General features: G+C 45.5%; 2 protein-coding genes and 1 non-coding gene across 22 annotated transcripts in view; all 3 read right to left on the bottom strand.

Moving 5' to 3' along the window:
* LOC119527521 (peptidyl-prolyl cis-trans isomerase E-like) overlaps positions 1 to 5,904 on the bottom strand; it is an 89,614-nt gene extending 83,710 nt beyond the window's left edge. For 3 of the 15 annotated variants that reach the window (XR_005215419.1, XR_005215413.1, XR_005215425.1), the window contains exons 1-3: positions 5,378 to 5,738; positions 3,480 to 3,577; positions 2,960 to 3,090 (exon numbers count right to left, since the gene is read on the bottom strand). Coding sequence is in view for 2 of the 15 variants with exons in the window: in XM_037827623.1 (XP_037683551.1) it covers positions 5,378 to 5,441 (64 nt within the window). In the remaining 13 variants the exon portion in view is untranslated. The other 12 variants (XR_005215423.1, XM_037827622.1, XR_005215415.1 and 9 more) reach the window with 11 other exon arrangements.
* A 1,613-nt stretch (positions 5,905 to 7,517) lies between these two features.
* Positions 7,518 to 22,729, bottom strand: PABPC4 (poly(A) binding protein cytoplasmic 4). Of its 6 annotated transcripts, none has more exons than XM_037827609.1 (16): positions 21,421 to 22,729; positions 18,625 to 18,818; positions 17,747 to 17,862; positions 16,376 to 16,515; positions 15,897 to 15,991; positions 15,081 to 15,218; positions 14,407 to 14,502; positions 12,146 to 12,418; positions 11,754 to 11,841; positions 11,483 to 11,602; positions 10,910 to 10,996; positions 10,689 to 10,816; positions 9,483 to 9,576; positions 9,238 to 9,368; positions 8,904 to 8,963; positions 7,518 to 7,824 (listed from the first exon to the last, which is right to left on the bottom strand). In XM_037827609.1, the coding sequence occupies exons 1-16, from the start codon at positions 21,611 to 21,613 to the stop codon at positions 7,807 to 7,809; spliced, it is 1,971 nt and encodes a 656-aa protein (XP_037683537.1). In that variant the 5' UTR covers positions 21,614 to 22,729; the 3' UTR covers positions 7,518 to 7,806. The 6 variants fall into 6 exon arrangements, with proteins under 6 accessions (XP_037683537.1, XP_037683536.1, XP_037683538.1 ...); XM_037827608.1 differs by having other exon boundaries at positions 8,861 to 8,963; positions 21,421 to 22,727; XM_037827610.1 differs by having other exon boundaries at positions 8,861 to 8,963; positions 11,531 to 11,602; positions 21,421 to 21,613.
* Positions 13,992 to 14,125, bottom strand: LOC119528381. Its single transcript, XR_005215684.1, has one exon. It is a non-coding gene; the product is annotated as a small nucleolar RNA SNORA55 (small nucleolar RNA).
* Positions 22,730 to 23,819: the final 1,090 nt, after the last annotated feature.

The raw sequence follows: 23,819 nt of genomic DNA, 5'->3' as shown, positions 1-23,819 counted from the left end.
GAGTTCAGGGTTCTCTGAAACTGCATGGGTAAATGCGGTTACCAAATACCTAAATCCACTTAAAAATTCAACATCTACTTTGAAATGGAGACAAATGGTATCACTGACTGTTGAGGGGCATGTTTGATGAAAAAATAACAGAGAACATGGAATGATATGTTGGAATACTTCCTTCTTCAAGAATAACTGGTATCAGAAAAAGGTAAGTAACCAGATTTTTTTTCAATGGTTTTTGAGCCTTTTCATGAAAACTAAAAAAAATATACGAAAGAAGGTTCCTTAATTGAGTAGGATTTAGGCTATAATTATAGCTCTACCCTTGTTCTTAGAAACAAAGATGAATCAGGTACTAAGTATATTTCCAGCAATTTTAAAAAATCAAATGACAGTATGATATGACATCCTTATTTCATATTTAGTCATGAAGATCATAAAGGTAAAAAAGAGGACAAAAACATTCAAGGGCTCTGTGGTAGACAGAATAATGTCTTCTTTCCCCTCCAAAGATTTCCACATCCTACTCCCTGGAACCTTTGAATATGTTGTTACATGGAGAGAGGGAATTAAGGTTGCAGATAGAATTAAGGTTTGTCTGACAGCTGACCTTAAAATAAGACTATGCTGGATAATCTGGGTAGGCCCAATGAAATCACAAGGGTCCTTTAAATGTGGAAGAGGGAGGCAGAAGAGTTGGTCTCAGAGTGCTACAGAATGAGAAAAACTCAATCAGCCACAAGTCAAGGAATGCAGGAGCTAGAATAGGCAAGGAAACAGTTTTTTCCCTAGAGCCTCCAGAAAGAACACATCCCCATTGGTATCTTAATTTTAGCCCAGTGAGACCCATTTTGGACTTCTGATCTCTAGAACTGTAAGACAGTAAATTTATGTTGCTTTAAGCCAAGTTTGTAGTAATCTGTTATAGCAGCAATAAAAAAACATCAATTTTCCCAGCAGCTTCTCATGGACATGCAGATCACTTTCTTTTGAAGTACCCAACCTGTCATAATCCTTGTAGATTTTCTCTTCCTCAGTTGTTAATTGGTCTAACTCTATGAGAGCCTCACTTTTCAGTGGCTGTTTTTGACTAGAATTAACTACAGCAGTTCTCCATAATCACTTTCAAAAACCTCATGAAACCCTGCCTATTTTGCAAGATTTGGAATTGTACTTTGAGTTTATACTCTATTAGCAGCACACTGCCTTAGACTAGCAGTTGGCAAACTTTCTATAAAGGAATAGATTGTAAATCTTTAAGGCTCTGCAGGTCACTTACAGTCTGCTGCATATTATTATTCTTTTTTTTAATAACCCTTTAAAAATGTAAAAAACACTCTTTTTAAAAAAAAAAGTCTATTTTTTAAAAAAAGTAAAAAACATTTAGCTTACAGGTCATACAAAAACAGGATGCAGGATGGATTTGGCCCCCGGACCACAGTTTGCCAACCCCTGCTATAGATACAAAACAGCCACAGAGAGACTGGCCAACAAAGATGGTTGGGATTTATGCTAATATTAAATGGGGTGGGGCATATCTGAATGAGAATTAATTTTTTAGTGGCCAGTTCATTGTGAGTATTTTTGAATTATGGCAACTTTTACTTTCTATATAACTTTGAAAATGTGGAAACTGGAAAGCCAGTATGTGGATGAGGGTCCACCATACTGTAAAGTAGCACCAAATAACAGCTTCAGTAAAAAAACAAACTCTCAGTCATACCATGTTGTCAATAGTTGCTGCAGCATCCTGCCAAAAGAATACAAGGAAAAAGTTCATGCCTGCAGTTCAACTCCTCTTGTAGTTAGTTCAAATAAAAACTCAGTATGACGAGCACAGGAAAAAAGACATTTTTTTTCTTCCTACCTGCCTAGATTGTATTTAACAAACAGCGTGTACTTACTACACCTTACCTGGTGGTATAAGGACATGCACTCTAGTTATGGAGAGAGAATACACATAGGGAACAGGAATTAGCAATGCCAGGCCAGAGGGCTCAGGGCTCTGCTGAAGCCCTGAGGATGGAGAGAACCCTGAGGTCTGAGGTCTGGGTGGATGCTGGTTAGGGCTTTCAGGAAAGCTGGGGTATTACCTTGCCTCTACATTCTGACTACATGAGCCAGGTCTGGTGAGCCTTCTTTCAATCAGCACTCCCTGTCTCTCTGCAATCGCCACCATTATACCTAGAAACCCTCCAAATGGAGAGTGGCACCTTTTGTACCCAGTGACAATGAATGACACTAATCACATACTAAACAGGGAAAATTTCTTACCACTGCCTACTCAAATTCAACAAAAGCAAATCCTCAGCGCTTTTCCATAAAAGCAGAAATGTGTCATTAATACATGGGTCAATAAGAGGAAACATGTCATATCCAGATGCCATTTAAAAAGTGAAAACCTAATTTTTAGATTTTTCTTGGTTTATTCAACAAATCTTCCAGAAATATTAAAGTCATTTTGTTGTAAATATAGCTAAGTAGTGAACTAAAGTTTTAAACTTTGACATATCCAATTCTGCCATTACAGAAATTTAAACCTTAAGTAATGTTTATAAGCATTTTGTTAACCTTAATTTATAAGACTTAGAGAAAACAGAAAAAGTTGTTTATCAATTACTCATTCCAACTAAGCATCAACTGTGTATAGAACTCTGACCTCTCCAGTGAGTACAGTGAATACTAAAGAGAGCACAGTCTTTGTCCTCAGGAAGAAGCTATTTTAACTATGAGAGACCAAGAGCAATAGGAGTTACCAACTGATAGAAATCAGGAGTAAGAAGTGCCAAACAAGCTGGTCTTATCATTTTATTTAAGATTTGAAGAACTGAAGCCTCAGAGAGTTTAAGAGCCACAGACAAAGTAAGTGGCAAAGCTGAGTCTAAAACTCTGATTTTTGGAAAATAACAAAGGATCAAATAAAAACTTATACCATAACTGTGATACCAAGTGAAGGAAAACTCACCCAGGTGATCATAGATCAAGACTCCACTGCTGGGGCCAAGCTTCCCTGCTCTCCTCTGCTATTTAACAGTATGGCTGCAAGGATGGAGGTCTGGTGTGGTCGGCAGGTGTGGTGACATCATAGAAATTCAGCTACCCAGTAGGTGATATGAAACAACATTCAGAACTTTAAAGATTTTTCTACGACTATCTTTCTACTGATCCTTACTACAGCGTTTTTATGTTACATGATCAGAAACCAAAGCCCCCTAATGGTTCCAATGTGAGAAAAGACCCCTCAAATCCAACAGATGGTCACTCTCTGTAAGTTTCAGCCCATAGGCACACCAACATCCTGGCATTCTTAGCCTCAGAACACTCCTTTTGTATCACCAAGATCTGTCACGTTTACCTATAGAGATATCCTCCTGGACATCACTACATACCAGCCTTACACAGCATGGACATAGCTTAAATTTTTTCCCCAAGTTATTTTCCTAGTCACAAGAATCTGAAAGTGAGGAAGACTGAAAGTACTCAACCGTTTCATAATCCAGTGGAATATGAGTATCCATGATATCTCCAAAAGGAATAAAAGCAGCATGAAGAACTTTGTCATCCACCTCCTCTGCCAGGCCACCTGCAAAGAAGTCAAGTACCTTCAGAACCAATGTCTTCCATACTATTGGTACAACTGCTACAACACTCTGTTAGCATGACCGCCACAGGGAGAGGAAGTAGTGAACAGTCCCTGCAGTCTTTGGGGTACATGAATAGTCTTGTGAGGTATACTCCTCTCCCTACCCTTCTTCAAATCCTCATCTAGCCGTCGGTTACTGTGACAGCTTCCTAAATGGACTCACTGCCTCCAGTTTCTTTCTCCTCCACACAGCCACCAGAATGAGCCCAAGAAGGTGAAAATCTGACTGTATCAATTCCCAGCTTAATAGTCATCAAAACTGTAAACAGTTATAATTATGGCATAGGGGTGACAGAATGGCAAGGGAACAATCTTTTCAATCTTGGCTTTGCTCTTAGGATATTCTATGAACAGTGAATTTAATCAGGAGTAGGAGGATAGGTTTACTTGTCACTAATGTAGCATAATGTGGACAAATTACATAAACTGGCTATTTCATATCACTTGTAAAAATAGTGAACATAAATAAATGTAAATCACATGATGAAACTAACAGTTTTATTTGCATCCACTAGAAGAGATGGTCATAACTAAAAACCGGTATTGTTTGGTGAGCATCAAACCTTGGCAAGTGAGAGAGGACACATTCCTCCTCATTTTTTCTCTGAAACTAACTGATAAGAATCACACACACCCCACTGGCAGGAATAATAGCAAGTCTGGCTTTGAAGTTTCTTCACTGCTTCAACAGCTGAGCTGGGTGAGGGGAGGAAGCCCCCTGCAGCCACACTTCAAAGTGACACCAGCTGACTGGCCTGCTTCTGCCCCTGCATCCACCAACCATTCAATGGAGCTGGGTTTTTTGTTTGTTTGTTTGTTTGTTTGTTTTGGAAGAAAAATGGAATGACTAATAAACTGGTAATTAATGGGGAAAAAAAAAGTCGTCAAAAGCATCTCACTGGACCTGACTCCCAGGGGTGTAAATCTCCCTGACAACACAGGATATGACTCCGGAGGATGAATCTGGACCTGACATCGTGGGATTAAGAACATCTTGTTGACCAAAAAGGGGATGTGAAATGAAACAAAATTAAGTTTCAGTGGCTGAGAGATTCCAAATGGTGTAGAGAAGTCACTCTGGTGGACGTTCTTATGCACTATATAGATAACCCTTTTTAGGTTTTAAGGTACTGGAATAGCTAGAAGTAAATACCTGAAACTATCAAACTGCAACCCAGTAGCCTTGACTCTTGAAGACGATTGTATAACAATGTAGCTTACAAGGGATGACAGCGTGATTGTGGATCACACTTCCTTTATCCAGTGTATGGATGGATGAGTAGAAAAATAGGGACAAAAACTAAATGAAAACATGGGGGGGTGAGTTTTATTTTTTATTCTGATTCTGATTCTTTCTGGTATAAGGAAAATGTTCAAAAAATAAATTGGGGTGATGAATGCACAACTATATGATGGTACTGTGAACAGCTGACTGTACACCACGGATGATTGTATGATGTGAGTATATCTCAATAAAACTGAATTTTTAAAAAAAGCAACCCACTGCCCACAGGATAAAGTCCAGATTTCTTAGCATGGCACACTGACCTTCATCACCTGTACCCTGCCCCGTCCCCAGCCTCTTTTTCCCTTGCTTCTCCAACAGGAACTATCTGCCTCTAAGGCCAGGCTACGGCACACCTCTGAGTTTTTGCTCTTTCTAGTCTCTATCCAGAAAACAGACTTGCTCCCACCTTGGCTGTTTGGCTGAGTTCTAATCCTTCAAATCTTTGCCCTTACCTTTCAGGATGGAGTGGTTACTCCCCGAAACCGCTACCCCAGCAGTCCTCACCGCTGTATACATGGTATAATCTCAGCGCAGCACTCACCAACCCACGCTGTGAGGCTGTTTCCATAATTGCCCGGCTATTCTGGGAACTCCTTCTTCCGGCGGGCTAGGGCTGCTAAGTTTGCGGAATGAATGGGGGCGAGTGTTTGAGATACGGTCTGAGGCCCCTATAACAGACCCTACCACCTCTCCGGGCTTAGGGTCAGAATGGAAAGGGGCTCCGGGCAACGTTTGGAACAGCGAAGCCGTTAGTTACGTCGCGGGCGCCGCTCACAGGCTAAGAGGAGAAAACCCCACAGGAGACCAGCTCAGAGCGCCGCTCACCGCCTGGCACCGCTGGCCTCTGCCCAGTCCCTGTCGCTCCGAACCCCTACTCAACGTGAACTCCACCAGCAAAGACCCCACTCGCCACCACGCCGCTCACCCACGTCGAGTACCCTCTAGGTGGCGGCCATCTTGTCCTCCGGCTCTTCCGCCGGAAGCCAGCGTTTGGTCCCCGCCCCGGGTCCTGTTGCCTCACGCCGGTCCGCCGCTTCGATTCCGGGTGAAACCACCGACACAGCCCAGGCCCAGCGAGGCTTAGAAGGGCGGCCGGCGCCCACTAGGTAACCGAATTAACCGCAGTGATATGGAAACAAAAGATGGGGCCGTTAGGAAATAGAGGCACCTACTTTAGATTGGGCTTTTAGGACCTCTGAGATGTTACTTATGGGAAAGGGGGCACCTGCCAAGAGATGGGCCAGGAAAGAACATTTCAAGGAAAGGAAGCATGGTTGGAGGGCAGTCACGTTAAAGGTTGGCACTGCTCAGACCAGGTTTCTGTAGCTTTAAGTCATAAAACACTTAAAACACTTCACAATCTTGCTTTTGCCACCAAAACGTATCTCCTGATCTTTCCCCCACTGTCCCAGGAAACCCTAGTTACAGAATACAGGCAGCTTGATCTGTTGATATGCTTCCAGAGTAAACTGTCTAAAATAGGAAGGGACTAGACAAACCCTGACCAATGTGGTACAAGAAGGCAGGGGTCCAACTTGAAAGGTGAAATCACTGCCCTCCCCCCTACGTGGGATCAGACACCCAGGGGAGTGACTCTCCCTGGCAACATGGAATATGACTCCCGGGGAGGAATGTAGACCTGGCATCGTGGGACGGAGAACATCTTCTTGACCAAAAGGGGGATGTGAAAGGAAATGAAATAAGCTTCAGTGGCAGAGATTCCAAAAGGAGCCGAGAGGTCACTCTGGTGGGCACTCTTATGCACACTTTAGACAACCCTTTTTAGGTTCTAAAGAATTGGGGTAGCTGGTGGTGGCTACCTGAAACTATCAAACTACAACCCAGAACCCATGAATCTCGAAGACAGTTGTATAAAAATGTAGCTTATGAGGGGTGACAATGGGATTGGGAAAGCCATAAGGACCACACTCCACTTTGTCTAGTTTATGGATGGATGAGTAGAAAAATAGGGGAAGGAAACAAACAGACAAAGGTACCCAGTGTTCTTTTTTACTTCAATTGCTCTTTTTCACTCTAATTATTATTCTTGTTATTTTTGTGTGTGTGCTAATGAAGGTGTCAGGGATTGATTTGGGTGATGAATGTACTACTATGTAATGGTACTGTAAACAATCAAAAGTACGATTTGTTTTGTATGACTGCGTGGTATGTGAATATATCTCAATAAAATGAAGATAAAAAAAAAAAAAAAAGAAGGAGGCAGGGGTCAACTAACAAGCCCTGTTCTGCAGAGGCCATTCTATGCCCTTGGGCCATAGGCCAACAACCCACTGTCCCACACATCTTCCAGAGCTAGACCCCAGGTCTGCTCTGACCACACCAGCCTTCTGTTCCCTGTAAATTAAATGGGACTAATATGAAGGCCCTACCATAATAGAATGTAATGGGACAGAATCATATTTAGTGCACATCTTGCTAACCTAAAATTGGCAGCTTATGAGAACCAGTAAGATAATAAACTACACAGAAAAGTTCATTTGATTCTATTCATAGTGCTAAAATGTCTTCCAATGAAATTAGGATTTATAGAATATTATTGTGGTTGGAATAACATGGGGAAGACAGAGGCAGTTTTATGGAGGTTTTTTTCCTTTATTGAGAAACTTAAGACTTGGGTACATCAAATAAAACCAATTTTGGGGGGGGGGATCAAAACTCACCATAGAAAAAAAAGTTAACACTATCTGGGCCATAGCAGAACCCAGAGAATATATTCGTATAATTGAAAAATTCTAGGCGCTTCATAATTGACCTTTTGATACAAAATGACCTATTAAGTTTGCATTTTGTGGTTCTTGGTGTTGAAGTCCATAGGACAAGGTAGGAAGTCTTCAAACCTTGAGCTGAAATCCATGAGGGGTTATTTGGCTTTTGAATCCTGAAAAGAAAAGCACCAACACATATAAACACACAGAAGAACTGCTTTTGGGGACAAAGAATTCAATGAAATCTCTGGCTGATAAAAGGGTTTCTCAACCCTGAAAAATGTCAGTTACAGACCTTTGGGCAAAATATTCTTTGTTGTGAAGGGCTGTCCTCTACATTGTTGGTTGTTTTAACAGCATCCCTGGCATCCTCTACCTACTAGATTCATTTAACACATCCCCAGTTCTGACAACCAAATGTCCCCTGGGGGCAAAATCACCCATGATTGAGAACCACTGGCCTAAATCAGTAAGCCCCAATTCACCCATTTCTCCTGGTCATTCTGTACTCAAAGCTTCTGCAGTTCTCTTGTTTAAGCTTCTAATGACCAAGTTCCTGAAACCCGACCGGCCATGCCTAGGCCACATCAATCTACCTCCACACCAGTTCTTTCCCTTTGCCCATTTAGTTCCTTCTTTCCTTTTCCATGGCACCCACCAATCCTTGCCAGAGGTCTTCGTTAAGCCTCACTCACCCAAGCCCTGGCAGACAGAGGCCATGGCCCCCCAAACCCAAAGTAAACTGGATCACACCCTGTAACTAAGTCAGGTGTATGCCTTTCCCACTAGTTAGAGATCCTTGATACCAAGCCTATGTCAGTTGTGCTCCCAGGGCTAAAGCAGGGGCTGCACACACACAGCAGACCTAACCAACCTCAAGCCAAGCCAGGGAGATGGTGTTCATAGAAATGAGTCTTTGGGGTCTGGATAAGAGAAACCTTCATCTATCCATCACTATTCCAGACCAACAGGGTCACCCTCACAAAGAACAAGACCAGGTGCTCTTTGTGAAAGAAACTGTTGTTTGTTCCTTATTTTCACAACATGTCTACTCCTTTCTCCTTGCTAATTTCAGCTGACAGATGAGGCTCAAAGGTGATGACAGCCTGCCCAAGTCAACAGAAGCACAGCTCTACCCACACTGCATACTTTCTAGGAAGATGTTCGTAAATCAAAACCATTCCAGAAAATGAAAATAGCCCAACATACGGTTTTTCCTTGTCTAAGAGGTAGCAGCAGCAACAGCGCCCACCTTCTGGGCAGCTTCCTTCTTGGCATGATGAGCTTGGAGAACTGCCACAGCTTCATCCACCTGGGAGAAATCACCTGCTGGTCAGTTACGTCTGAGAGCCCTTGGCCCTGCCTAGTGCCCAGGGGCTGATTGGGGCTGACCAGAGCCAACCGTGGAGATGATCGCCATGCTTCTCCTGGTGCTGACTGCTTTCCCAAATACCCATGGGAGCAGCCCCCAGAACACAGGCTAGGCACGAGGAGGTGGTAATGGAGGCCACAGATCCTTCTCTATGTCGGCCCCTCGTCCTCCTGAGCTGGGCTAGCCAAAGCATCAGAGCTGAGCACCAGCTCACCTTGGAGCGGAGGGACTCGGGAGACTCCAGCATGTGCAGCAGCTCCGAATTGTCAATCTCCAGCAGCATCCCCGTAATCTTTCCAGCCAGGTTTGAATGCATTGTTTGGATGAGTGGGAACAAACGTTCTCCTGTGGGAAGGATACTTCATAAAAAGCCAGGTCAAGCACAGTAAAGAAGGGACACTGATCTCCAGGGCAGTATCAGGTTCTGGCCCCGCTTCTGCAAGCCCATGGCTCACTCACCCAGCATCTGCTTCTGTTCCTGGGGGGGTGCTGCAGCCAGCATGGAGGCAGTCAAGGGCTCCTGGCCCTGCACATGGACCGCAGGCTGTGGGGCCTGGGAATCAGGAGAGGGAACAGGTTGGCAACAAAATAGGACACAGGTCAAGAGCCTGACCATTCAGCACCTGAGTATCTACTATGTGAAATATGATGTAGTTGTCCTTGTTCTCATCAAAAACTAATTTCAGTTTGGGGACTGAGGGTTGCAGGGTAAGAAGCAGAAGCAAGTTATCCTAACGTAACCAACTTTAATTTAAAAAAAAAAAAAAAAATTTAAATGGCACACTATTAGAAGAGAAGGTGAAATGAGTATAACAAAACAAACAAGGATTCCCATTCATTGTTTCATTTACCCCAAAATTCAAAGCCATGATTACCGTGAACATTTGTATGTGTAACCTTTTCCTGAAAGTGAGAGTTATTTCTTTAGAATGAATTCCCGGTACAGACTATGTGGCGGTCAAAACATTTATAATTATGATACATCACCTTTATTGTATCTTTTACCAAATGTATTAGGAACATCAACATGCAACATCAATGCCAGTCACAGCCCTGAAAAGAAGGGCCTTGTAGAGAAGGAAATTATTATGCAGCCTCAAATTCCAGGAAATCCCAGAGAACACAGCTTATGGGCCTGATTGGCTGAGTGTAGGTAGCTCACTCCTCAGAGTAAATTGCTAGTGAGCTCTGAAATGAACTGGCTGCATCTCAGCACAGCTTTAAGGCACAGCTCTAGAGACAGCAAATACCAACTTAGATCGGGGTCCAAACCCCAATGAACATTTCTGAAGCTAAACTTGCATCTGTACCTTAATGTACCCACCATTTTGCAGGCACCTTAGGATGTGACAAGTGTCCTGGAAGTTCAAGGCACATTTATGTCATAGAAGTAACAAGGAGGGCCTCCTCTAGGGCATTTCTAAGTGTATTGCTATTAAAAAGGACATTTAGCACAACTTGTATTTTATTTGCTTTTACATTGTCAAGTCTGTTCTCTCTCCTAAGAATCCCCCCAGGGGAGGGAGAGTGTCCAATTAATTCACCATGCAGGGCACAGTGCCGTGACACAGCAGGCAGTTAATACCTGTTGAAGGAATCAAAGCCATCTTTCAATTCAGTGGAAATAGGGCAAACCCTTTCAGCATTCTGCCTGGTGGCCCTCACCTGCAGAGGCTGTATTGCAGGATGAGGGCTGCGGACACTGGAGGCGTATTTATATGGTGCAACAGCCCGAGGAGCAGCAGCAGCAACGGCAGCCCGGGGTGCTAAGCTCTGCACAGCTGTGGGAACGCCTTGGGAAAAGAATAAATACAATTAAAGCCCATCAGTCTGGGCAAAGACCCGTAAAATCCCATCTTTCCCATTCTGTGTGCATCCAATACCACCTCCAGACTGGCAGCTGTCAGTCAGCCCTTGCTGGGCGGCACCAGCCCCACCAAAGTCCATAGCCAAGCGGTCCGGGCACTCAGACCCTACAACAGACCAGCAAATGCACATCAGTGTTGGCAGCAAATGTCCAACTGGCCACGTCCCACGGAAGGAGAAATTCCAAAGCACATTCACACAACACATCACACATGGGGCCACTACTGCTACTCTGGAGGAAGAGCCAACCAATAGCAAACAACTTTTTCCGCATCTCGGAATACAGGACATATTCTGTAAATAAACAGTTTCCCTGAAGAACAAGCTGCCTCCATAGTCATCCAGTTAGCAAGCATCTAAAATTCACCTTTTTCACACTTGAGTCACTGATGAGCACAGAATGTTCAAGTAGCAACACTCCTAGAACTCACATCACTTCTCCGCTCCTGAAATACCTACCTAAGCACAGAGCTATTATAGAACCAGGACCCAAAAAACACAACAGGCCCAACAAACTGACCAACCCAGGGTAAGGCCTAGTTGTCCTGACTCCCTCCTCCCTGAGCAATGCTTCTCCAGGCCAGTTTGCTCACCGACTCTCTGAGCGGTAGTAGGGAGGCCACGAGAGGCCGGAGCATTACCAGTTGGAGCCAGATGGCGAAGGGTTGGACGAGGCCCAGACTGGCGTATAGCACTTGGCATTCCTTGGAAGCCTGGTAAGAAAACAGAAAGTGCTTATCACTGAGAAGCAACATGGACCAGAATCTTAGGCTGCATCTGGGAGGGGGCAAGGAGGAAAAGCAGGCAGCGGAAACGCAGACAGCTATACCCTGGGTGATCAAGTCATTGGTCCTCACCACCTACCTTGAGGTCTCCCACCTTGTTGCCAACGTGGATTAGGCCTCATTTGTGCTAACTGGTTCGGTGTGTAATATGGAGGTCTTCCCTGAGCCTGCAAGAGAGAATGGCACCCAAGCCCTTTGATTACAAGGATCTGAACTTAACTAGAGCACTATCTCATCTCATCTCACTACCAGGCCCTAGGCTACTTACTCAGCATACAGGTTTTCTCAACCAAAAGCTGAGGCGTCAGTTAATGGGGATTTATCTTACTCTGCCTGTCACTGTATGGGTTGAGACTATAAGCAAGTCCTTCCTTATTTCACTTGAAGGGTCCTTACTCCAATATTCTAAAACTCTAATATCCAAAAACCACTCACCCCCACTACCACAGGCTGCAGGAGCAGCTGACCCACCTGTGGAACTGCCGGCACAAAGTAGCCACCAGCTGCAGGCTGAAACTGATTTAAGATGGCATTGGCAGGGAGTGCTCGCATTCCTGCTACCCGCTGCATATACTGGTTGGTAAGGTGAGCCTTTCTCTCTTCCTTCCTCTGGGCCAGGGCAACGTACAGTGGCTTGGAGCCCACTATGCGTCCATTCATTTCAGTGACTGCTTTGGTTGCCTCTTCAGGAGATGAGAAGCAGACAAAGCCAAATCCTTTGCTTCTCCCATCCTCCAGCATCACCTACAAAACAAGACCAGTTACCTAAGAGAAAAATGTGCGTATGCTGAGGGGCTGGGGACAGCCATTCAGAAGAGCCAGAAAATCCAGGTTTTGCTTCGCTAGAGGGTTCTCATCCTTGGCCTAGGATGTACTCCCTACCACCTCTGAGGGTAGGACCTAGGCATTTTGTAGGTCCCCAAGTGATTCTAAGGTTCCCAGATACTATGATGTGGTTAATGGTAGATGCAGAAATCCAAAGAAGTTTTTTAAAACCTAGAAACTACCCCCAGGCACCCACATGAGATCCTAACAGCAACGTCAAGCAATCTGTAGAACTCATCTGCTCCGAGACTATGCTGAACACATTTTCTAAGCTCTTAGCTAGACCAGAATACACTTTCAAAACAGCACAAGTGGGCAGGAATTATGGAACCTTCAGGTCACCAATGGATGTCACAAGGGATACAATGGGAAGCACAAATAGTAGGAAAAAAGATGAGCTGAGGAACAGGCATCCTAGATTCTCATCCCAGCCTTGCTTCAAGTTGTACAGCTTTACAAATCACTTACTTGCCCTCAGTTTTCATGATATGCTCTTGAGCAAATAGTAACAAAGCGACACATCCACTGGTTCAGAAGGTCTTTTCCCACTAATTCATTCACTAATGGCTTTTTTTCCTCATTTGAAAAAGTCACTGCTTTCCCTGACCTATCTCCTCAAACTTTCAAAGCATTATGAATATGTGTGCTCGGCACCATTTCATTTGTGTATCTTAGCTCACTGGCTGGACCATCTATTGAAATTTAGGACATGGACCTAAGGAAGTATCAGCCCAACAACTCTCTACCAAGTGGTAAAATAAGTTGGTAAGGTGTGGGAAAATAATTCAGCATCACATTCTTGAAAATGGTGCCTTTTAAACTTCCTGGGGTTTTCTGCTCTCTTCTTGCAAATGTCAGCTTAACTACTATGCTGCTAAACAGGGAGAAACTATCTTTCCTTGCACTGAGGAGGCCAGTCAAGGGGGTGATAAGAGGGAGGGGTCAAAGAACTGGGCAAACCCCACAGGGTTGGCTTGTACCTCCAGTGAATTCTCCCTGCTGCCAACTGATAATTTTCCTTTGCACTACACTCCCAGGCTGTGAGCAGTTTAAGCAAAGGGCTGAGGCAGGGCCAACAAGCCTTTTACCAGCCCACCCTGGCCTCCTTTCTCTTCACCTAAAGAACTTCATGGCATCTGCTGTACCTTTGCTGAGTAGGACTACTATCTTCATTAGGCCATGACCCTAACTTTCAGTTGCCATCAGTTTCTGCCACAAGCCCAAGTGCAAAGGACACTCCATGCTCAAATAACCAGCACTCTCTTGCTCAAGGCATCATATTCCTTATTATTGAAATGGGTTTGTACTTACTCAACCTGCAAACTCAGTTGATAAAATTATCAAAAAAAAAATCAAGCAAATGATGTACATTTCCAAACATGGAAAAACAAACTTTCTGTTCCACTTGTCCAATTTCTTACAAGACCGTGGTGGAAGTTCCCAACTCAAGCTCCAAAGTCCTCAAAAGTAATCTTCCTTCTCAGGGAGGAAAAACTGTGGCAGAGGTGTAGAGACAGGCCTCAAGGCAAATGAAAACAACCTGTCTGGATTTCCTCTGCTCATATTGTAGCACCATCTGTCCCCACACCAGCACGAAGCAGCAGGGAATGGGAAAGATTCAGGTGCTGGGGCCCAGGGGGTGGGGGTGGGGGTGGGGGGTTGGCAGGGAGGGTGTGGGTCAGACTCATCTCCATATCCGGTGCAATTCATCTAATGAAATTTCAATTCTCCAAAGGATAACTCAGATGGGAAACTGAATGCAAGGAGGAATGTTCTAGAATAATGCAGTAGTAGCCACTCTAAGAAATGAGCGCAATTTAGATCCTATTCCTTCAATGAAATAAATGCCAATAAATCTCTAATGGAATACTCCTTCTTTCAATCCCAACATCTTAGTATTAAAATACCTTAGCACTGGTAATTGATCCAAAAGGAGAAAATTCTTTCCTTAACTTCTCATCATCAATGGTGTCATCCAAGTTCTTAATGTAGAGATTCACCCCCTGAAGGAGAAAGAGCACTCACTGTTAACTGCACTTCTCTATCCCATATATTCCCTAAGACAGCGGTTCTCAAATTTTCTTAGGCTGGATCCCAAACCTAATCAAACAGAAACTCTGGGCTTAGGGCCCAGCAATGTATGTTTCAACAAGCACTATAGCTGGTCCAAGACCCTCAGACCCATCAACGAATGCATCACATGTTTATCATCTTTCCCCACATCTGCTCTGGCTGACCCTGTCTTCTGTTCACCCCAGCAAGGTTCTTCTCTTCACCACTCCACATAAAGGGTTATTGTTTCAGTAAAAGGGTCCTAAACCTATGACTAAGAGCAATAGGCTGAGTGGGCCCCCAGAACAGAAAAAGAGCCCCCTGAATGAATCATTTAATCCCTTTGTCCCTATTCTATAACCACTGCTATATCTGGTAGGTGTATCCTTTTAAGCCTGATATTCTTAGGAGAAACGAGAGGAAGAGCAGATTCCAAATACCCAAGAGAAATCCTGCTAAGCATAAACGTGCCCTGCAGACCCTCACAGTGAATCCCCTGTTGGGAGGCTGAGCCAAGAGCATCTCTCACCTGATATCGACTAATTCTCTCCTGTTTCAGCTGCTCAAATTTTCGTTTTAACTCAGCCTGCCGTTCAACTTTCTTCTGTGCGCGGCCTACAAATATGACTTTCCCACTTATTTCTTTTCCATTCATCTCTTCCACAGCCTGGAGAGGAAATGAAAGTCTTTAAACCAAGATGCAGAGGCAGGAAGAGGTCTGCAAGTCGCACTGAATATTCTGGGGTAAAGAAACTTTCCTATAGGGCTAAAAGCTAATTTCATTCCATCTCAAGTTTGTTAGCAAATGCAAGATTCCTCATCTGTAAAGTGGGATGAATATTTAATATTTATTGGTCCATATAATATAAGGAAAAAAAAGGTACAGTTGTATAAATACAAGCAGGGCAGAGATGAGCCTATGTTCACCATCTGGCTGTCACTAAATTTCTCAGTTTCTTTTGTGGGCACTAAGTGAGATAAGATATGTCAAGGGTTTAGCACAATGCTTTGCTCATAAGTAGCTGCTGTGCTTATGAAATCAGGTACTATCTGGGTCTTAGTTCCCTCACCTATGAATGGGAACAAACACCTGTCGTATTTCTTTCAACCTACAGGGCTACACAGCTGACAGCCAAGGTTGGCAGGTATGTGCCAAATATGCTTTGGAAACAGTGAAATGTTATGTGGAAACAGGAAGACAATTCCACAGAGTAGTTAACTGTGCATCCAATCCTAGATACTCAGACCATTCCAGCTCCATTCTACTGTGTGCCAGCTAGGCCCTGTTCCCATACTCTGGGGTCCACCTCCTACAAATTCTTTCCAACCCTCATGGTACTCTCACCTTATTGGCATCCTCGTGTTTTTCGTAACTCACAAAGCCAAAGCCTTTGGATTTCCCACTGGGATCTCTCATCACCTTGACACTTAGGGTCTTACCTATTACCAAAGGACAGAACTATTAGTAACACCATCTCTACTACAGCTTAAGGAGAGAATGCTTCTAGAAGCCCACTAGGAGCAAATCTCTTGCTGAACCCAGACGAACTCTATGAAAGAAAGAGGTACATGCCTGGCCTTCTAATTCTGACCAAGCACCTGAGGTGGCCTTGGGGATGGAACCAGGTAGGGTAGAAGTTAAGAGATGAGGCCTGGAGCCTATGTCTATTCCTATCTACCCTGTGACCTTTGTACCCCTATGACCTTTGTCGTACAATGTAGTTTACCTCTGGGCTTGGGTGTGCCTCACCTCTTGGATAAAAATAGGTGGATCCCAAGTCTGGGAACTGAAAGGGGACATATGGGGCAAAGGACCCAACTTACCAAACTGGATGAATAGCTCTTTCAGACTCTCATCATCCACCTCTTCCCCAAAGTTTTTGATATATACGTTGGTGAATTCCTTGGCTTTGGCTCCAAGCTCGGCTTCCCGCTCTTTCCGAGACTTAAATCTGCCCACAAACCTGAACAGAAACCATGGAAAACAGTGATTACCCAGAGAGACAAAACATGATTTCCAGGGACCCAAAAGAACACGAGTTAAAGGCTGACAGGAGAGGTTAAAACACACAAGTCCCCATCCAAACACCAAGAGAACAAGCTCAGAGACACCCCAACTCCCCAGTAGAAAAAGAAAGAGGCAGGACTTTCCCTGCAAGGACCAGCCCCAGGGCTCCTGGCTCAGACCAGGGCTACTCCTACCACATCACACTGCCTTCGTGAAGGAACCTGATGACCAAGTTTTTAAAACGTTCATTTCTGTGCATCTATGTAAATGTTTAGAAAATGTCTGGAAGGATACAAACCAAACTGTTAACAGTGGTTAATCCTGAGAGGAATAGATTATTGGAGTGAATTAAGAGTTACCCTTTGCTTTGTTTGACTTTATTGACTGGGGTACTGTTTATATTTAATAGGAAAATACACGATAATTTTTTTTTTTATCTCCTTCTACTGATATTTGTGGGAACACTTGACTGCTAGGCATTATCAATGCAACCCATTCCCATACCACCAAGGACAGAAGTAATTTTTGTTTGTTAATGCCAGGACTTATCGTCCCTTCTCTCCTCAGGTGGCTTTGCTAAGCTCTCCCTCTCTCCACTCTGCAACAACCACACCAAGCAATAAGGTCTATTATGAACAGTATCTTCTGCAATGGGATGAAATTTTTCATTGTAACCAAATTATTATTGTGGAGTCAGCTCTGTATTAGGCCACTGAGTCATAAGTTAGAAAATGGAGACCCAGAGAGACAATTTGGCATCTACCACTAGCAAGTGACCCATGGGCAGACCTGAGTCATAGGAAGGCCAAGGTCACATAGCTAGTATACAGCTCCTGGTCAGTCCAGGGCCCTCTCCACTCTGCCGCTGGCTAAAACCCCCACTCAACGTGGGCTTCGAGCTGCCTTCCAGCCAGCCCCAGTTGCAGATGCTCACAAAACCCACAGATGAATGCCTTTAAGGGAGAGGCGGCAGGTAGGCCATGGCTTGGGCAGGAAGCCCACCTTGGCGAGTCAAAAGGGCTGCCACAGCTCGGGCAGGGAGACTCACCAGCCCTGGAGTGGAGAGGTAGGAGCAGGCCACACTTGGGCCGAGAGAACCAGTAGCCGCCTTGTGTGTGCCAGTTAATACCGAGGTGGGGCCATGGCTGGCTCATGCGATGGTTGTTGCTCCAGACTGGGACACTCACACTTTGCGGTCATTGAGGAGCATGCCGTTCATCTTCTCGATGGCCTTGTCGGCAGCCTCTTGGGTCTCGAAGTGGACAAAGGCATAACCCTTAGAGCCGTTCTCATCACACACCACCTGTCAAAGACAAGGCGGGCCCACTTTAGTTCCACTGGCCACCTCCAGAGATGTGAGAACCACATGGTCTCCCACTGCTGGGGTGGGGGTGGGGTTTCTGTGTTTGAGAGGTCTCTAGCCCATCTACGGACAAATGGCCTACAGTAGGTAAGGTTTTCATAGAACACTTAGCACAGCACGAGGCACTGAGTAAGTGCTCCTTTTACAAATAGTAGCCATGATTAGGCTGTTCTATTCCAAACAGTGTTCTCTTATTCACTTTCCTTAAAAAACATCTAGAGATCTGGATGCAAACCACCATGCTGCATGCAGAGATGAACCAGTTTCCAAGCTCACAATGGAATTTCCGTCTAGTATGTATAGTCACACATGTAAACCAAACCACATAACATTTTTACAAAATGCTCTACATAAATATGTGTGGAGAGAAAAGGTGATTTAGTAAAGCTTCCTGGAACCCAGAGGCACTTCTCTGGTCCTTCCCCACCTACCAAGAAATTTTTGAGGCCTTCCCAAACTAGAAACCAAGAACGGTATTTCAGGCTGAAGGAAAAATAAAAGCACAAAAGCACCCATCTAGTTATGCTGAGTTGTGTCCTTAGGAGAGGATTTACAGGCAACTTTTAGGATTCTGAGCCATTTCCAACACTTTGAAATAACTGCCATGCCGTTACCCAAATCCAAGGTACTTTCTCATCTGGTATTCAGCTTATTTTCAAGATTTAATAATCACTCTGCTGAAATCATTTAATCTTTGTTTACCTTGCAGGACAGAATGTTTCCAAAAGCAGAAAAAGTATCATAAAGTGCCTTGTTATCTATAGATTTGTCCAGGTTCTTGATGAAGACGTTTCCTACACCAGATTTTCTCAAAGAGGGATCCCTCTGAGACCACATAATTCGGATTGGCTTTCCCTTAATCACATCAAAGTTCATGGTGTCCAGGGCCCGCTCAGCTGTAAGAGAACCACAAGGATATAAAAGCTCACCTCACACAGGTGACTGCCACCCTCCCAAGAACAGATCACTCCATAACTTCTCAAGATAACCCCAGTGAAGAAAAGGCAATTCTATTAAAAGTAAAGGGCATCAGGTTCCTCTAGCAAGATTTATTAGTGAGAGAATAACTTCTAGCTAATCACTCTACCTTATGACAGAACTCTAAACCCCTCTGGGTCTGTATCCTAGAACTGGGTTTGAGAGGAGGTTAAGCAAGATAATCCAAATGGCCTTGTGGCACCAAGGTCAAATGGTAATACTTCACATTAAGCTTTTTCATTTATAAAGGACTTTGCAGCCTTCCACCCAGTGACTCAGGTGAGACAGTTAAAATTATCCATTTCATAGAATTAACAAACTCCTTGAAAGGATCAAAGTGCCAAAACTTTCTGCCCAAGCTGGATGAGGCAGGTGGGCCCTGTACCTAGTGGTTCTAGAGTCTTCTGAACCTAAGCATTTGAGGGGCACTGAAGCCGCAACATGAGTTCTATGGAATTCCAAGATTTCAACCACCCTGGTGCTCACTCAACCAGTTCCCCATCCAAAGCCTTGGGACCCTTCCTCAGCTTCCCAACCAAGTCAGTGTTTGTACCATGGGCCATTTAAAGGACCACAAGTTAAATTATAATCATCATCTGCCAGCTGGGAATACTTGTCTTCACTGGCAGCAACAAGGACACCCAGACCTGGTGCCACTTTCCCAGACTTAACACTATTATCTCATAGCAGTAACTTCACTGATGCAGTGACATCACCTAGAACTTCCATGAGGGGATTCAGTCAGGGTCAGAGTGGGGAAGCTTTCTCTTACTTTAAGGCATCTATTCAAGAACATTTCGACTTAAAAGAGACAAAATTCCCTACCTTCCTTTCCACAGGCTCAGCTGTGTGTTAAGTCAAGAGAATATCTTTTTTTCTTCCACTCATTTCCAACAATCTTTCCCACATCTCAGAAGGCAAGCTTGTTAAGTATGAAGGGTCAGGAAGAGAAGATGGCAGTACACAGCCATGTGAAAAGATCCAGGTAAGGGAGTTGCTTGTGATGATTATACACAGCTTGGAACCCCAATCTGTATTTTACTAATATGCAGTAAAGAAGCTCTTCTATTTCAAGTTAGCACTGGAAGAAGGCAAGTCAGCTTAGTCTGACGAATCTGGCCACACTTATTTATAGCAGGGAGAGGTCCTGCAGAGGTATGTGTTGGCAGACACACTAACCAACAGCTTCTGCTACTATCTCTAAGTGACAGCACTTTTGTTCAGAAGAGGCAAGAAGGCAGCAACAGCTAATGTATATACCCCCACTCCCTCCTAAAAAGGCCACACCCAGATACCTTCTTTGTACTCATGTGGCCAGAGACAGAACTCAGCCCAGAGCACACTGGACTGATGGTAAGCAATGCCTTGTTTCACTCAACTAAGCCCAATTCCCTGCTCTCAGCTGTATCCTGGGCAAGCATATTCTCCATGCCTCATGGAGAGTAAGCAAAGTGGGGACAAGAGTAGGGACCTGGAGATCCTTTGCCACAGAATGGCTTATTTCTCCCAGTAAAGTCTCTGCAGTTTTTCCCTTTTAATCTGGAGTCACATGCAGCCCGATTGAGTTTCCTTTGGCTTCACTCCTGCCATGCCTGCAGCATATCTCGCCATTGCTCCATGCTAAGGCCACAATCTGAGGTGGACAAGGAGTTCCCAATGAGCCTCCAATTTTTGCAGTCCCGTTTCCATCACAGGAGTCCTATTTCCTTCAGATGGGATGAAGTGGCAACTGTTTGACCAGTGTCGAGTGCTCTTCACAGGTGAGGTGATAATACCACCAGCTACAGCCACCAGCCAGTGGATTTTCAGGTGGCGCCTCCCCAGGCTAACTGGCTACCATTCTCCACAGTCCAGGGCATCGTGCACAGCAAACAACTCCTCCATCCCCAGGGCACACTTGCAGGACAGGGAGCTGGCCTGGCTACTGGCTGCAAATGCGTCTCTGGTGGTGCTAACACATGTCCCTGTTTAATCCACAGAATTGTTCCCCCGCTTCCTCCTATCTACCCTAAAAGACCTCTTATCAACACAAAATCAAACAGACTCCTAAGGCAAAGGTGGGGGAGGGGTGGGCCAGCAGTTTTGCAATCTAAAATTTTTGCAGGGAATTGTCTCAATCCGCCTGCCTTTTTGGCAGGCCTAGGGAGGGGCACAAGCCCATGCCCACCAACTAGGCAAAGGTCTCTTAAGCCCCAGCACCACTCAAGCAGGACCACACACACAACTGACTGACAGCGACTTCACTCTGATCCCCTTTCCAGTCTCCTTGGGCTCCAACCCCACCTCCACCACTAATTAGCCCAAGGTCACCCAGATAGCCAGTGGTGGAAGCAAGACTGAAACTCCAGCCATCTGATGCCAGGTGCCATGTTCTCACCTCTGCCTCCAGCTCCCCACTTCAACTTCTGTGCAACGCGGTGTGTTGATGCCCCTCACCCCACCCCTCCCTGGAAGCAGGGGCTTGCCTAGAGGCTGACTCCCTGGGGACCCCGGGATTTTGTAGGCAGAACTCCTACTCACCATCAGCCGGCTGCTGGAAGTTGACGTAGGCATAACCCAGGGAACGACGGGTGATCATGTCGCGGCAGACCCGGATGGACAGCACAGGCCCCGCAGGACTGAACTTTTCATACAGCATGGCCTCGGTGACGTCCGAGTGCAGGTCACCCACGTACAGGGAGGCCATGGGGTAGCTGCTGGCTGCAGCGTTCATCTCCCCACCCCCCACCACCCCGAGCCCCGCCAGGAGGACTTCTTATACGGACCACCACAAGACAAAAGAGGCTCTTCTCAGCCGTGGCCCGCGCCGCGGCTCACAAGTGGCAAGTTAAGCTAAGAGAAGCTGGAGTAGGCTCAGATATACAGGAGTTCGGGGACAGCTCGTAAGAGAAACTGCAAAATCTCAGACAAAAGGCTCTCAAAAACAATATGGCCCTCCACGGGGGATGGGGGGTTGGAATTTTCAGCTGTCCTGGTTTGAACCTCCAAATTTCAAAAAATACGAAGACGGGAATACGAAGACGGGAATCTCCTTCCGAGTTACACAAATTCTTCAAGAGGCAATCAAACGCTGCGCACAATGGCCTGTGGGACACGCGTTTCTCTATAAATATAGGCCTCGGGCTCCTGGCGGTTTAAAATTACAACAGCCAGGGGAAGAGCGAAACAAAATATTCGTCCGTGCCGAGTCGGCAAGCCCCAGGCGGGCGCTGCGCGCAGCCGCTTCCCACGCCGGGCTCCGGGAAGGGCAGCGCCGACACGTGGTGCGCCGGGAGGCCGGCCCGCAGGGGGCGAGGGCGGCAGGACGCGCCGCGGGGCTGACGAGCACCGAGGCTGCCACGCGGCGCGTGCGGACTGGGAGGGACGCGCGGCGGGCCGGACAGACGGACGCGCGAGGCTCAGAGCGGAGACGCGTGGACGAGGGCGGGTCGGCGGCGGGGAGCGCGCAGGCCCAGGCGGATAGCGGACGGCGGGCAGGCACAGGCGGCTCACCACCGGACCGACAGACGAAGACGGACAGGAGAGTGCGGCGGCGGCGGGTGCGGGGCAGGCCGGAAGCGTGCAAAAGTGACTTCCCCGCGGATTCTCTGAGGAGGATTCGCTTTTCCTCTCTCTTTTTTTTTGAGATTTTAAAGCGTTTTCTTTTTTTTTTTTTTTTTTTTTTTATCTTTTCCTTTTTTTTTCTTCAGGCTGCTGGGCCTGAAAACAGCGAAAGCAGCGGCGACCCGGGGCGGAGAGAGGCGGCCGGGGAAGCCACCGCTCCATTTATACCCGCCCGCCCCGGGCGCTGCTGGTCGAAGGGCGCCTCGCGACCTGGGCGCAGCCGTGCCCGCCCACTCGGCCCAGGGACCCGAGGCGGGGCGGCCACGCGAGAGCGACCTGGCGCGGCCGCTTGGCGCCACAGCGACACCTGGCGTGAGGAGGACCGCGCTGCCGCTGGCCGCTCCACTCCGGGCTCCCGGGGGAGTGGATTTCCCGGATCCCGGTCCTGGCTTCCACCAAACCCAAAGACTCCTTTGCATAATAAATATATTACAGTCCCTCCCCCCCCTTAGTCACCAGGGAATGGAACCCATAAAGAATGTAACCCACGCAAGCGCATAAAGTTTAAAAATCAATGTAAAGGACAAATACCGTATGATCTCACTTATTTGAAATAATCAGAATATGCAAATTCACAAAGTCAAGATACTAGAATACAGGTTACCAGGAGCTGGGTGGGGGTGGAGAATGGGGATTTAACATTTGATTGGTATGGAGTTTCTGTTTGGGGTGATGGCAAAGTTTTGGTAATGAATGGTGGGGATGGTAGCACAAGGTTGTGAATGTAATTAATACTACTGGATTGTATAAAACCAGCAGGGGTATGAAGGAACTCTGTACTCTGCATGATTTTTCTGTAAACGTACAACTGCTCTAATAAAAAAAAAAAAAAGCAAGAAACAAACAAAATCAATGTAATACCTAATTGTAAAATAAAGATGAAATAAAATAATTTACAACAAAATAATAGGTGATTCAGTATGTAAATTTTTGGGCCCCATACTCAAGAAAATATATTTGAAATTCTCAGAAACTGGGACCCAGAAATAGAATCATCCAGAATGTGACAGCTAGAAATGAAGTGGTGTCCATGGGTGATGCAATTTTCTGAAAAGATGAACAGATTTCGGTAAAGTTTCAATAAAACAAAATATGATCATCTCTCTATTTACAAGGTAATGGCATTTCTCGAAATTTAGTTTACATTTAAGGGTGCAAAAATACTTTCTGTTTCTATGTAAAATGGTGTTAGTGTCTAGGCTCCTATAATCACAAAAAGATTTTTCGTTTACCTGAGGTCTGGCAGGTCATTTGAAAGTTGTAGGATATAGGATAATTCTGTTACGTGGGGCTGTCTCCATGCCTTGCAAACTATA

This window comes from Choloepus didactylus, chromosome 2, assembly GCF_015220235.1.
Source record: "Choloepus didactylus isolate mChoDid1 chromosome 2, mChoDid1.pri, whole genome shotgun sequence".
Lineage (NCBI taxonomy): Eukaryota > Metazoa > Chordata > Mammalia > Pilosa > Megalonychidae > Choloepus > Choloepus didactylus.
Note: the sequence above shows the minus strand (reverse complement) of the source record. Positions and strands in the feature narration are given on the sequence as shown.

What these genes read in the sequence shown, in the direction of transcription:
- PABPC4 (XM_037827608.1), bottom strand. Translation starts at nt 21,613, where the DNA reads ATGAACGCTGCAGCCAGCAGCTACCCCATGGCCTCCCTGTACGTGGGT. An exon ending in TGACAGCTGCCAGTCTGGAG is followed by an intron (nt 10,817 to 10,909) that starts GTGGTATTGGAT and finishes TCTTTTCCCAAG; the next exon opens with GCGTTCCCACAGCTGTGCAG. An exon ending in GGAACAGAAGCAGATGCTGG is followed by an intron (nt 9,369 to 9,482) that starts GTGAGTGAGCCA and finishes TCCTTCCCACAG; the next exon opens with GAGAACGTTTGTTCCCACTC.